The sequence below is a fragment of the Corvus brachyrhynchos genome, unplaced genomic scaffold (genome assembly GCF_000691975.1).
Source record: "Corvus brachyrhynchos isolate BGI_N302 unplaced genomic scaffold, ASM69197v1 scaffold9, whole genome shotgun sequence".
Classification (NCBI taxonomy): domain Eukaryota; kingdom Metazoa; phylum Chordata; class Aves; order Passeriformes; family Corvidae; genus Corvus; species Corvus brachyrhynchos.
In genome coordinates this window covers 1,199,873-1,212,846 of record NW_008240037.1, presented here as the reverse complement: position 1 = coordinate 1,212,846, position 12,974 = coordinate 1,199,873, and the positions used below count along the sequence as shown (strand labels likewise).

The window sequence follows — 12,974 nt, the reverse complement described above, 5'->3', positions numbered from 1 at the left end:
AGCTGTTACAAACATGAACAAAAGGGCAGGACTTAGATGCTGTTAGATCATGTTCAAATATTCACTGCATTTAAAAAAACCCAATAATAATTAGAACAGCAATCAAAACCCTGATTCCCTTCTCTCACTGAAGCTTTCAAGACTAATCCTTGTTCTTGTCTGCGTTACTGTAATTCAAGCCAGCACAAAATGGTGCAGCTTCAACATTAAATACTGAAGGAATTTCAGTTTAGAACAACCTCACAAGACTTTCCTGGAAAATGCACAATGAAGGAGGCACAAACTGCACAGTGTTCAGGACCAGTGTAAGACACGATAGGAGTACAGGTGGCTGGGGAGTGCTACTAGTCAGAATTGAAACACCAGAAGTTCTTAAACATTGTCTTAGGTTACTACAATTACATTTAGCATCAAAGTATCCTCCATAAAACCAGCCCTTATTACTTTTGTTTGTTCAATATGTGTGCATTTTTATTGGTATCTTTTCTCCAAGGTATGGTACAACCCTTTTAGAGGACACTTCAAAATTTAAACTTTTGATATATGCCCTTTACCATCAGATATTCAACTGCTTTTCAGGCTGACATTACTGAATTTATCTCCACATACTTTTGTAGTGAAAGAACTCCCTTTTACAAACAAAAGCTCAAAAGTTTGAAGCCAAAGAGATCCACTCATTTAAATTCCCACTCTGTCTAACTGAATTGATATCCACAGATATGTGCAAAGCAAGACATCTGTAAACTTCCTTTGCTCAGTCCTTATATGAAAGAATTTACAGGACTCTGAATTAGCAAATGAGGAACACACAGTGAGTAACCATTTCTGTAAACTGTGGTTTATATGACTTGCCCTAAATCAGGCAGGAATTTTGTGGCAGGGTCAGGGAAAACATCCATGCTATTAGGAAGATTCTCCCTTAATCATACATTATCTACCTGTAATTCACCTCTCCGTTCATGTTTCCCTTTCTAATTTCTAAAATGAGTGGTGCAGAAGATGGTTAATAACCTGCTCTACAAATCTGAGCATGCTCCATGAAAAGTGATTGGGCGGAGCTCATATCATCTACCTTAAGCTATTTAAAAATGTAGATGTGCAGTCAAAGATAATTTTCTGACCTTCCTCTGTAATCAGTGGCATAAAATAGGCACCTCCAAAAGGGTGACTAATCCCATACTGACAGCCTGTCTAAGACTGAATGAATTGCCCTCCAGAAGTGTTTAGATGTATCCATTAACTACAAAGAGTACCTTGATGACTAGATACCTAAATTTTCAGTGGCTCAAGTAGAGTAAGATGAAGCTTGACATTTGTGTTTTACTGTGCACTTGAATCTCAGGAGCGATGTGAGTGTCAGCAAAAGTACTGTGACCATCCACAACTGCAGTTCCAAAGATAACTTAGATCTTTGTCTGAAACTTGCAGTGACTTTCATGGATAAACAAACATTATTAGTTATCTACCTAATCCTTAAAATACCAGGAGTCTGGGAAAGTGCAGTAAAGTCAATACGAACCCCAAACTGTTGTTAGAAAACTGAATTTTTGCAGAGCTTTTCAGCAAAACAGGATATCAACAACAAAGTGGTCCTGAGAGATACAGGCAATAATCAAGTTTAAAAAGTATACACAGTGCCTTAGCAACCGGTACAGAGGAAGTCTGTCAACAGCTAATGTCCAAACAAAACAGCAGGTCAGAACATCAGTTTACCAATTACGAAGCCAAACAAAACATCAGCAGCTGAACATCAGCACAAGATCCCACATTTTAAAATATCACTAAACCACTCTTTGATCAGTGAGCAAAATGTGATACCTTCCTGTGCCAAACGAGGTATATTTTAGGTTATCAAAACAGTGTCCTAACTGTTGCTCTGAAAAACATTGTAGCTTAAAAGCGCTTTCTGTAGAAATAAATCCTTTGAATTGAAGGAGGTTGGGGAAAGCAAAGTAAGATGTTCTATATGGATGATGGAATCTATTAACACAAAGCAAATTGCATGTTCAAGACCCAAGGGCAGACTCTCTTAAAAATTAGTAGTCTTCACTTAACTGCATTATCCCAGTGAGGTCATACACCCTTACAAGCTGAAGTAAGGTAAATATATTTATACCTGACCAAAACAAAGGTCTAATAGATTATTAAATGTTCGTAAACCTGATTTAGTCCTTGAACACGAGAATATTATGCTTTCAAATGTTTATTTTAAGCTTTGGTATTTTTCTGTTATTAAAAGGAGGAAAAAAAATAAAATCTGCTTTTCAATAGAGGTGATTATATTTACCATTATGATCGGAAATTTGTAACTCAGAACTCTTTAAATCAATGGAAGAGAACAAATAGGGGTGAAGAATAAAGAAAGCAACTTAATCAGATTAATGATTTTGACCCTCAATATAAACAAATTATGTATTATATTCACAGGAAACACCCTCTCTATAAATATATTTTCCTCCTATGATTATTCTGCAACTTACTAATTAATGTGGAAAAAAATCATAAAAAAACAACCACAACCTAGAAAATCAAAGGCTTACACCACCTCCAAGATTACAACATAAGAAATAAGTTGGTAGCCTGGCTTCTTCCAGTGCTAACACTCAAAAAAGCATATCTATGAACCATCTAAACTACAATTTAAATGGTTCAAACCGACAGAGGCAAAAATGTACTCAGGTAGACAGGAGTGAGAATGAAACAAGAAAGTAAGTGAAAGAGAAATACATCTTTAAATAAAGGGTATAAAGAAAGTGCATGAGAGATGTGACAAACATGCACTGGAATTTTTTCTTTCAAGTTTGGTGTCTTTTCCTCACTTCCACATGGCATCAGGATTTGGGTTTCATAGCATTAAAAATATAATTACATGGCAACTCTATTATCATTACCATCAAGAACCTTCCTTTCTTTTTTGTAGTTTCTACAGGTAATTTTCTTTTCTTTTGTTCACTTCACAAAACCACCTCAAAATATATTAAGATGCACATGGCATTTCTTTATTTAGTTCTCTTTCTGAGACATTAAAAACCCTCCTCACAAGACATTTTTAACATTATGGAGAATTTTAGACCATTGAAAAATTCCTCAAAAATCACATAAAATCAAACCTAAACAATCCATAGTGTATTCTCACTTCCCTGCATGGCAGCTAGGTCTAATGGACTGTACAAGAACTAGAAAAAAATAACTCACAGATTTAATTCATACCTCTCCCACTAACTCACTTTCACACTCTGTACTTCTACACATTTTACACTGTCTAGTCATGTCCTACTTATTTTCCTGAGGCATGTAAATATTAACACCCAAATTACAGCTAAGGGAAACTAAGTAAGCTTATCAGTTTTTTGAGGTCACAAACAAGTCAGTATCATTATCACTATTGCAACACCTGCACCCTAAGTGTATTTCTGGCTAGGTCAAACCAGAAAAAGGCAATGTGGTTAATCCTGGAGCCTATTTGAGTCAAGTTCCAGAAATGTGCTCGAAAAAGTATTCTTTTGGACAAAGCTTCCTGAAACTCTTTGTCTCTTATCTGTTTTGTGTGATACCCAAGGAATTGCTAGCATGGAAACACTATACAGAAAAAGACAGAAAGTCATCATCTTCAGAGTATCAAAATACGTTAGAGAAACAATAGAAGTGACAATAATAGCCCAGTTACCTATGCACATGACTGGGTACCAGCACGTCCAACACTCAGTTCTAGGCTTCACTTAAAGTGTGGTCTCAGAATTTTTATATTGCATCATCCTTTCTGTCACTATTAACAAGTATTTATCAACATACTAAATATAGAAGCTGGATGAACTAATTAAGGCTTGTACAGCATATGTGGTGTTAATGTTTTCAAATAATAATGTTTCAGACCAGAGTTTTAAATTGTTATTATTAATCATGTAAAGCAAACAGAAGACTTTTTTCTGAGCATAGGTAAATCAAGAGGTACTACTCTGTTATTATCACTGACTTTTATTAAAGTTAATAGAATTTTTAAAAGTCCCCATCTTTGAAAACTTACTTATGTCTACTGAATTAATTACACATTTAGCAATGTGTCAGAGTCTTTCTTCATGCATAATACTAGTTTTTCAACAGTAAAATACGAAATGACCACCGGCCAGCAAGATTTTTCCTCTTATTAAGCTTTTACTAAAAAAATGGGGGTTTTGTCTGAAATGTATCTCTCAGCCTGACTGCACTATACTAGTGTTTCAAATTAGCTTCAACATAACCTGTCATGCTCTTAGATGGTGTAGTATTACACTTCTATTACTCATTTTATTTACTCCTTCAGAATGAAATTGCTGCCTGCCCTCCCAGAATAGTAGATAATTAACTCTTTAGAAATAAGGTTAGTGTTTTGCTAGACAAAAGCTCTTCCTGAAAGTGAAGTGAACAAATATGTACAAAGACTATTAGAAAATGTATGCAACCATTTTGACCCGAGACAAATCTTCCAAAGCCAGACCAGAAAATAAATTATAATGTATGAAGTCTGGCTCAAAAAGGAACAACTTCTTTGATAGTTCACTAATACATCTCACACTCAGGGAAAAGTAAAAACAAAATATAAAAAGAATGCATTCTACCATTCTACCAAACAAGCACCATCTTTTCAATCTAAAATTTAACACAGGTAGCACCACTGATTCTAAAACTTTTATCTATCCCCTTCAACATACATACCAAATACTTCGTAGTCTTGTATCAAAAAGCACCTTTATAGCTTCATACAGGCTTTTATCCGGGTGTGCTCATCCAAGAGAAGTATTAGACATCTCACATGGTCCCATGAGACTTACAGTGTGGGTCATACACAGTTCATTCAGACAAGCAGCTGATCTCCAAAATCTTTACCAGTCCAAACCTCAATGCTGAGCATTTTCAGTTTTGCTTAATCAAGGTTTAAAATGTACCGCAGTGCACTCAACCGTAGGAAGAGCAGAAGAGATGTTCAGAGTAATACACAAATCACTGTGTTAACTATATGCAATGAGAAACTACTGGAGGGAGGGAAAAAGGGAGGGATCATGGAAATGCTAGGTCAGTATCAGATAGATGAAGTCTCTAATCTAATTCACTACCCTGCACTGTAATACAAAAACTGAGAGAATAATTGAGTGTGTGTCTCACTGGGGAGGGGCCTCTGTCAGGACAGGAAGAATTCCCTCTGTATCAGGAACACTGAATGGAGATATATGCTCTTTCTTTCTACATCTGAACCAGAGATGAGGCAATTAAAGAAAGGCAGAATTAAAAAGTAGGCAAAGTAAGTCCTTGCCTCCTACAGAGAAACACTATGCTAACTCCTCTGGCAGTGAGGAAAAAATGGAAAACAGTGGAAAAAAGTAAGCAAAAAAAGGTGGAAAAAATACAGAAAGGAAAAGCAAAATCAGTAAACACATTTAAACATTAATAGATTTGTAACAAACCTGTTTAATCATGAAACATTACTCTGGGTTCAGAATTGTTGCATGCAAACAGAGTGTACAAACATTTGTAGTAAAACATAGGGCCATCATGATGTACACTGGCAAAATATATTTCTCAAGGTGTGTTTCTCAGTGCACAACAGGACAGACCTACAGCATCAAGATGGATTATCTGTACCCTGTTCCTTTCAGTTTCCCAGCTACAACATGAATGAAACAGTAGAGCTTCAACAAGTTTGGCTAAGGCTTATGTGCAAAACCCAAGGAAGGGGTCTCAATGAAAGAAACAGCAACAAGATCAGTTTTCTCACTGTGACATAGATCCAGATATCCTTGAAGAATTTAAATAAACCTAAAGGCCCATTTTTTAAAGTGATCAAATCTAGCACCCAAGAGCAGAGAAATTTTAATCTTACCAAAAATCAATGCAGCATAAATTCCTGTTCTGCTTGGCAACCAGGAAATCGAATACAATGTGAAACCCTGGTACCTAAACATTGCAAGTATGTATGTTCTGTATTTCTCATATCTGGATAGAGAGCTGTTTTGTCTCTGGGCAGAGCAATGTGTTAGATCAGTACTAACCTTATGTGCAAAGAATTCAGTGCCTTTTCTCTTCCTCCACCTTCAGCTAAGCATTTTCTGCCCTCACTACACTTCTGAAGTGTGATGTGAGCTGAGCATTCCTCTCACTCTCAAAGTAAGCATCTTTAAGAGATTTGCATAAAAATAAATCCTCTTGAGTTTATTCATGTTGCAGAGCCTTACTCCTGCAGGAAACTTTCCACTTTCCTTTGTTGCCATAGAGGGTACAGCCTGTCCCTGTTGCGCACATTTGGGTTTGTAAGTGGGTGGGGCGTCTTGGAAGTATTGTTCTCCTGGGGACACACTGACAAGCACATACACATTCTGGGGACTGTGATTACTTCTGGTTGTCATAGAAGGACAAAAAATAGTGTAAAAACTACTTACAGTTCTTGAAAAAGATATCAAAATATCACTATTGTCTTTCTTGCCAAGAAACATATGTTGGACTCACAATCCTAGAGGCCACTCCCCTGAAATCAAACCAGGGTTTACAGTGATCTACTGGCTACATAGGCCTTGTGCTGTCTCTGTATGAGTGACATTTCAGCAGCCCAGGAGAGTAATACTGACTGAAAATCTTTCAAATACTAACAGTAGTTCAGCAAAGGTTTTGTCTTCCTGAGGTTTAACCTCAGTTTCTTTCTCTAAAAACTCGCGCCATAATGGACAACATCCCTTGCCTCTTGCCGAGACGCAGACTCAGAGTAACCTCTTTGTTTAAACTCTGAGGTCTAAGGGGTAGAGACTGACAATTTACAATCTGGATGTGAAGAGCCTACTATTAAACAGGGCCCTGATCTGGAACCTCTGGGCGATGCTGCAAGACAAGCACTAATTACAGTGGTGTCATCTTGTTATCTGAGCAAATGACTGTAACGCCTTCATTTTCCTTCTGGCTCTTCTTCCACCTACCTTTGTTGCCTCAACTTAGCTTTATGTCCTCATGTAAACATAGATTTTATTCCTCATTTTCTTATCTTAAACCTTTCAGGAGTTTTATTTGCATATAGCAAATGGTCGTTAAAAACTTCCAGAGAAAAAAAAAAAAGCTGAGTTTCCCAGAAAGGTGAATGACCATTAGTCCTATTTAAAAATAGCAGCAGCAGGTTAAAGATATACATTTGTGTATAGCCCTTTTGTGTCCTTCTTTACACGTAGTTAGACAAGGCAGTGAGCCTCAAGTTCTGACTTTCCAACTACCAGCCTAAACACAGTGAAGGATTTTAAGTTCACTTCTTAAGGTTTCAAATGAGTTCACCAAGATACAATTAAAATGAGAAAGAATTATTATGTAGCTCTTCAATCATACTGCAAAACCATTTTACTAACTGCATAAGCAAGTTTAATTCTCAAAATTCAGTATCAAAGCTAACATTAAGTATGCAGAAATTTAAATATCTGAGTAGATTATAACACATCTTAAGAACTATGTAGTTTTCTTTGTTCTTGACCCCCTCCCCCTACATTTCTGTGGTCATACAGCCCCTTCTTATTGCCACAAAAACTCTCTTCCATTAGAGGCATTCATTTATTTTTGGGGATGGGAGGATAAAATGAAAAGAAAGTCCTAGATGTTCACAGTAATGGTTCCTTTGGTATTTTAATTTTTATTGCCTATTTAAAGCTTTGGATTATGACTTTCTTTTCCTGAGGAATAAAGTGTCACATCAGCAAACATAGTGAGATTGACGCAATTAGTGTGAGATATTGTAAATACCCAAAAGAGAAACAGTTCCACCGCTGAACACAGTGGAATTGTGCTTTGTGATTTAATCCTTATTCAGGTAAGTGATGGCAGGAACAAAACTTCTACTTTAAGAGTAATAAATTTACAGCTCTATGTAAAAGCAATTTTGTATAAAAGTTCATATCTACTTTTCTAGATCTTCTAAACATAAAATGGCCACATGAGAATTATATCAAAGTTTTACTGTTTTCAGACACATTAGCAAAATACACTGTTTAATCAGTAACCTGCAACATTAATAATTCTAAAATAGTATCTGATTTTTAAACATTGACTTACAATGTTATAATCTTTCTAACTTATATTCCATATAATACGCTAACTTAGTATTTTTAGAAAATCCCGACAAATACAAACCCCCCTACATAATTTTCAGTATATCAAATGTGAAAACCAAAACCCAAACATGAACAAGAAATGGGACGTATTTACAAGACTATTTAGAGTTCAAATATATTCCCCATGGGAAAGATCATCCTTTGTATTCTTTTAAATACAAACTAAATTTCAGTGAAGAGCACTAGGTGAAATGGGGATGAGATTACAAGTGATTTTAGAGTTTCTCACTGAGGCAAAATTTCCGTCATCTGTTTCTGTTCAGCTTTACCTGGATGGGCTCAGCCGCTGTACATTCCATAGGGTCCAAGCAAATTTACTCTTAAAAAATCTAGAGCCACCCTAGCACCTAGCATGATCACATAACCCTTTTTCTCCTTTCTGCAGCCCGTGTGTGGGGCATGTGGAAGCATGTACAGCATAAGGTGCAAAGTCCCCATAAAGAAACTTCGTGGTAGTCAACCCAAGGACCACAGCTGTCCCTCTGAAGCATTTTCTAAGCAAAAAAAAAAAAAAAAAGTATATCCAGTACAAGTCCATCCCGAACTAAAGGCTAAACAAAAGAAGCATCCCCTCCTCCCCATGCTGAGAGCTCGATGCTCTCCTACCTCCCAGGCTGGCAGCCAGCGGACAAGATAAGGGACGGGTTTGCTCCGAAGGGGTTGCAGGCTGCCGCTCAACCTCCCAGAGCAACGGGGCTAAGGCGGGCGGCGAGGGGCCCGGAGCCCGGCCTTCCCACGAGAAACTCGGGCAGTTTTGTCCCGGGGCGGGGGAAGGGCTCCGGGTTGCCCGGCCGCCGACGGGACGCGCACGTCGGGGCTGCAGCCGGTTCTCCCGGGCCCGGCCAGCCTCACCTTCCCAGCGCGGGGCACCGCCACTGCTCGCCTCGGTTCAGCCGGGGAGGGTTCGAAGTCCGGAAGAGCTACCTCCCGCTCACGGAAAATATTGCCCAGGAGTCAAAAAAGCCAGAGCGAAGAGGGGCACGACAGGTCCTGGGAAGGGGGCAGGGGAAAAGCTCCTTCCCTCGGCACACACCGGCCCGCTCCCCTCCGTTCCCCCGGCCCGGCTCCCGCTCGCAGGTGAGCCCCGGAGTGCAGCTGCCGGGAACGGCACGGTCCGGATAACACATCCTGCCCCCAGAACCAAACAAAAAGTATGAAAAAGAATGCATCCCATATCGCCCTGCCTTTTCCTCCACATACCCACGCACTTTACCTGTTTTTATGCCGGGTTTTTAATAAATTCCTTCCAAAAGGAGCCATGATCCCAGCGGCATAACATCAGCGATCCCCAAACAATTCGAGGGTGTTCCCTTCTCCCCTATTTTTTTGCCTGAGCGCCTTCCAGCTTGTTAATAGTCACCGAGCGTAGCGATGAGCTGGAAGTTGTGCAATTTACTGCTAACTTTGAACTCCAGCTTGTTGCTGCTGCTGCACCTTTGGAGTCCTGCCCAACTGCGAACTTGAAGGAGGTGTTTAGAAGCAGGAAAAAGAAAGGGGGGATGGGGGGGTGGAATACGCACTTGCTCCTGTGATGTGAAGTTATGCACAGAACTTGCTAAACTTTCAGCCTTGTCACCCTCAGGGCAGCAGGCAGCAAATGGGAAAGAGGGGGTTTTGCTCCCGTGCGGAACTCTGTAAAGACACACACACACAAGCACTGAAAACTTTCCCCGGGAGACTCCAGCCACTTCAGGTCAAGTCGCTCAGCTTAAACACACGCGTTAATGAGGAGCAAGCTACAGTTGCCACACCAGTTTTCAATGCATAATAATCTGTCTTTTCAGTACCTCGGTACTTCTTTACAAGGTCTTGAACGAGGAAGATGAAGGAAAAAAGACCGCTGTGGCCCCTCTGCTCTCCCTGGATTTTTAAGTAAACGTGCTATTTGCATGAAAGCCTTCACAGACTAAATGCACCTTCCAAAATGTGCAACACGAAAGACTGGATTCATACTATGCTGTTCCAGGACCTTTTTTGTTATTTTAATCTGGCTTTGCCAGAAGGGAAGTGAACACACACCATGGTTCCTGTTCACTGGAACCCCCTGGGAATAAGAGATTTGGAGTAAAGCTTCAGAAGAAAAAAATCTTTTTTTTTCCCTCCTCCAGTTTAGAGCAGAAGCGAAAGAGAACCCATTGTGTCCAAAAGGCTGATACCAGCAGGTGAAGGTCCCAGGGCAGGTAGGAAGTCCCTTGCACAGCCCTAGCACACCCCAGCCCTTTACATTTTGCAGTAATTTAACAGGTACATATTTACATATTAGATGTAAATAATTCTTTTTTTTTTTTTTTCCCCTCACAGGGCAGATTCTTTATGTGGCTGCCGAAAGGTGCAGCACAATAGGGAATTGTTTTATCAACCAGGGATGATGATTAAATAGGAGCCTACCAGAGTAAGGGCTTATCTGAAAAAAAGGCTTTTTCTAAACTTCCCCTTTCCTCCCTTGTTCAAGAATTTAATTTTCCTGAAGAAAAAAACCCCAAAGGCTCATTCCATGGTTTACCTATTACTGGCAGCTCTAGGAATACCCCACATATTTTCAGTTCAGTCCCACGCCTCTGAATTCTCTGAACTGTAACTACAAAGAGAGGGACCGGAGCCTCTTGAAAGCCTTGTTTGTGTATTCATTCAAATAACACAAAAAATAGGGAAGCTGAAATGAAACAACTTTCAGATTTCTTATCCTGCTGCCAGGGTAGGTTTGAAATAGTCTGATTTCGGTATTATGAACATAAGCGCACATTAAGTCCATAGGAGTCTTTCCTTTTGCTTTGAATCAGACTATATATGGCACAAAGAGGGGATTTTCTTCTATCTAAATGACTGGGAAAATTTCTCGGTCCCTAAGAGGTGTTCAAGGCATATTTGGCATAAAAATCAAATCAGTGTAGAACTTCCAAGAGAATAATTAATATTCAAATAACTATTTATATTGGCAAGCTAAAATGAAATAGCTTTATCTACAAAATAATATTCAATTTTAATTATGAAAATAAATGGGAACTCAGAGATATTTGTACCTGTTTTTATTACTTCTGAATAGTCATCTCACACAATTTTAATTTATTCAAAAATTAAAATACCATGGAAATTGTTCCTCTTCCTCTAGCAAATGCAAAATAAAGTTCAATCAAATATATGTAATGTGGGTCCCTCTACACAAGTGAATCAAAATATTTGTTACATTCATGTAGCTATGCAAAGAGTTGTAGAAAAGACTCCAGTGTAATAAGCAGATATTTTCCCCTCAACTGAAGGAAAAGAGAGTCTATGCACTTTCATAATTAGGCTAGCCAAAACCAGGAAGAGAGTACATGAGTGTATGATAAAGTCTTACAGAATAATGAAGAAGAGGATCTTAAGAATGAGGAACGTAGCTCTTTCCTAAAATCAAGAGCAAAGGATATTTGGTATACCATAAAGGAGTGAATAGATGCAGTTTCCTCCAATATTCAATTAATCTGTAGAACCCAAAGAAAAGTAGCATAGGGGGAAAAAAGACTTACTTAGTTCATAGAAAAACATACAAAACCACATAAAAATACATGGATATTGCTCTTAGTAAAAGAAGGGACTTGAATTTCCTTTCCCCAGCATATAAGCTAGTCTCTGAATGGAATAGAAATAGCAAAACTATGCAGAGAGACAGGTTAATTTTGTAGGCAGTGTTGACACAACAGTTCAGTTAGCTTGTCCTTAAACTTCCAAAGTGCCTCAAATTATCTGTATCTGTATGTACATGTCTTTAGTTTTCTTTAAACTGCAGCTCTGATCTTCCAGGAATATTGTACTAACATTCCAGACCAAGGCCCTGGCACTTCCCAGCATGCCACGTGGACATAAAAAGCAACAACCACTCAAGTTTTGAGTATGATCACCTTCTAATCATACTTTCTGCATGCAAAAACCGAAAAGGTGACTAGCTGGTAACATCACATTTTTCACCCACAAGCTCACCTAATTGTTCTCTGTCACATTATGTTCCCTCTAGGAGGAGTAATGAATGAATTGCAGGCAGTCTGTTTTGCAGGACTCATTTTTTGAAGAAAAAAAAAAATACATATGTATGGATCTTGAGTTCTTCAGAAAGACGTCAACAATTCACTCTTATATTTAAAGGAGAAGGGAATTGTAAGCACTAGAGTATCACCTGTCATCTTCCAAAGCAGCTCATTCTGAGTGTTCTATTCCTGTCTGCAAAAATACTGCAGCATATAAATGCTTTAAACTCCACCTTTAACTCAGGTTTAGAATCCAGCTTTAATCATTTCAGTCTATGGGTGTAGTTTCAAATTAACTTCTTAAATGCAATAAGGAATGGGTGTGCTAGTGCTCCCTCCTGCCCTTTCTCACCTCTCTTACCCACCACTCAGCTCCAGTGCTTATCTTAAACAGCCTCCAGGATCTCAGCTGATCTCCTTGTAAGATGATGTAATCTATTCAAATTCTAACCCAGCAAAAAAGTTTGTTTATTCTATTTTGGCTGATCGCTGAGATGAGTCGGCTTACCTCGGGATCAGAAAAGTTCAGTCAGAGTGTGATTTCCAGAGCTGATGCAAGGTAAGAATACTAAGAGAAAAAAGAGGGGAAACAAAGGAGAACTTGGAAATAGGGGGAGGGAGCAAGACCTCCTTTGGCTGAGTGGTAGGGTAGCTTGGCATCTTAACGTATTCTAAGAGTGGGTTTACAAGAAAGGACTTCATCTCATCTAATGGCTTGCTGTCCTTAAAAGTGGGGAGGTCTTACTACTTCCGCCAGCCACAGACTTCCGACCCTTTTCTTGTGCCAAATCTAGTTTTCTAACAGGCTTTGTGCTCACACCATTCAGCTTTTTAAATGGATAGAAAACTGACTTGACACAGG

General features: G+C 38.9%; 1 protein-coding gene across 7 annotated transcripts in view; it reads right to left on the bottom strand.

The window, feature by feature from the left end:
- Positions 1 to 9,719, bottom strand: part of RASSF9 (Ras association domain family member 9) — a 26,712-nt gene extending 16,993 nt beyond the window's left edge. Inside the window, exons 1-2 of one of the 7 annotated variants that reach the window (XM_017743934.1) lie at positions 9,325 to 9,590; positions 8,964 to 9,239 (exon numbers count right to left, since the gene is read on the bottom strand). Coding sequence is in view for 1 of the 7 variants with exons in the window: in XM_008641113.2 (XP_008639335.1) it covers positions 9,325 to 9,371 (47 nt within the window). In the remaining 6 variants the exon portion in view is untranslated. Of the gene's footprint in view, positions 1 to 4,692; positions 4,962 to 6,023; positions 6,048 to 8,380; positions 8,599 to 8,717; positions 8,939 to 8,963; positions 9,240 to 9,324; positions 9,591 to 9,631 lie in introns of those variants that run through there. The other 6 variants (XM_017743937.1, XM_008641113.2, XM_017743936.1 and 3 more) reach the window with 6 other exon arrangements.
- Positions 9,720 to 12,974: the final 3,255 nt, after the last annotated feature.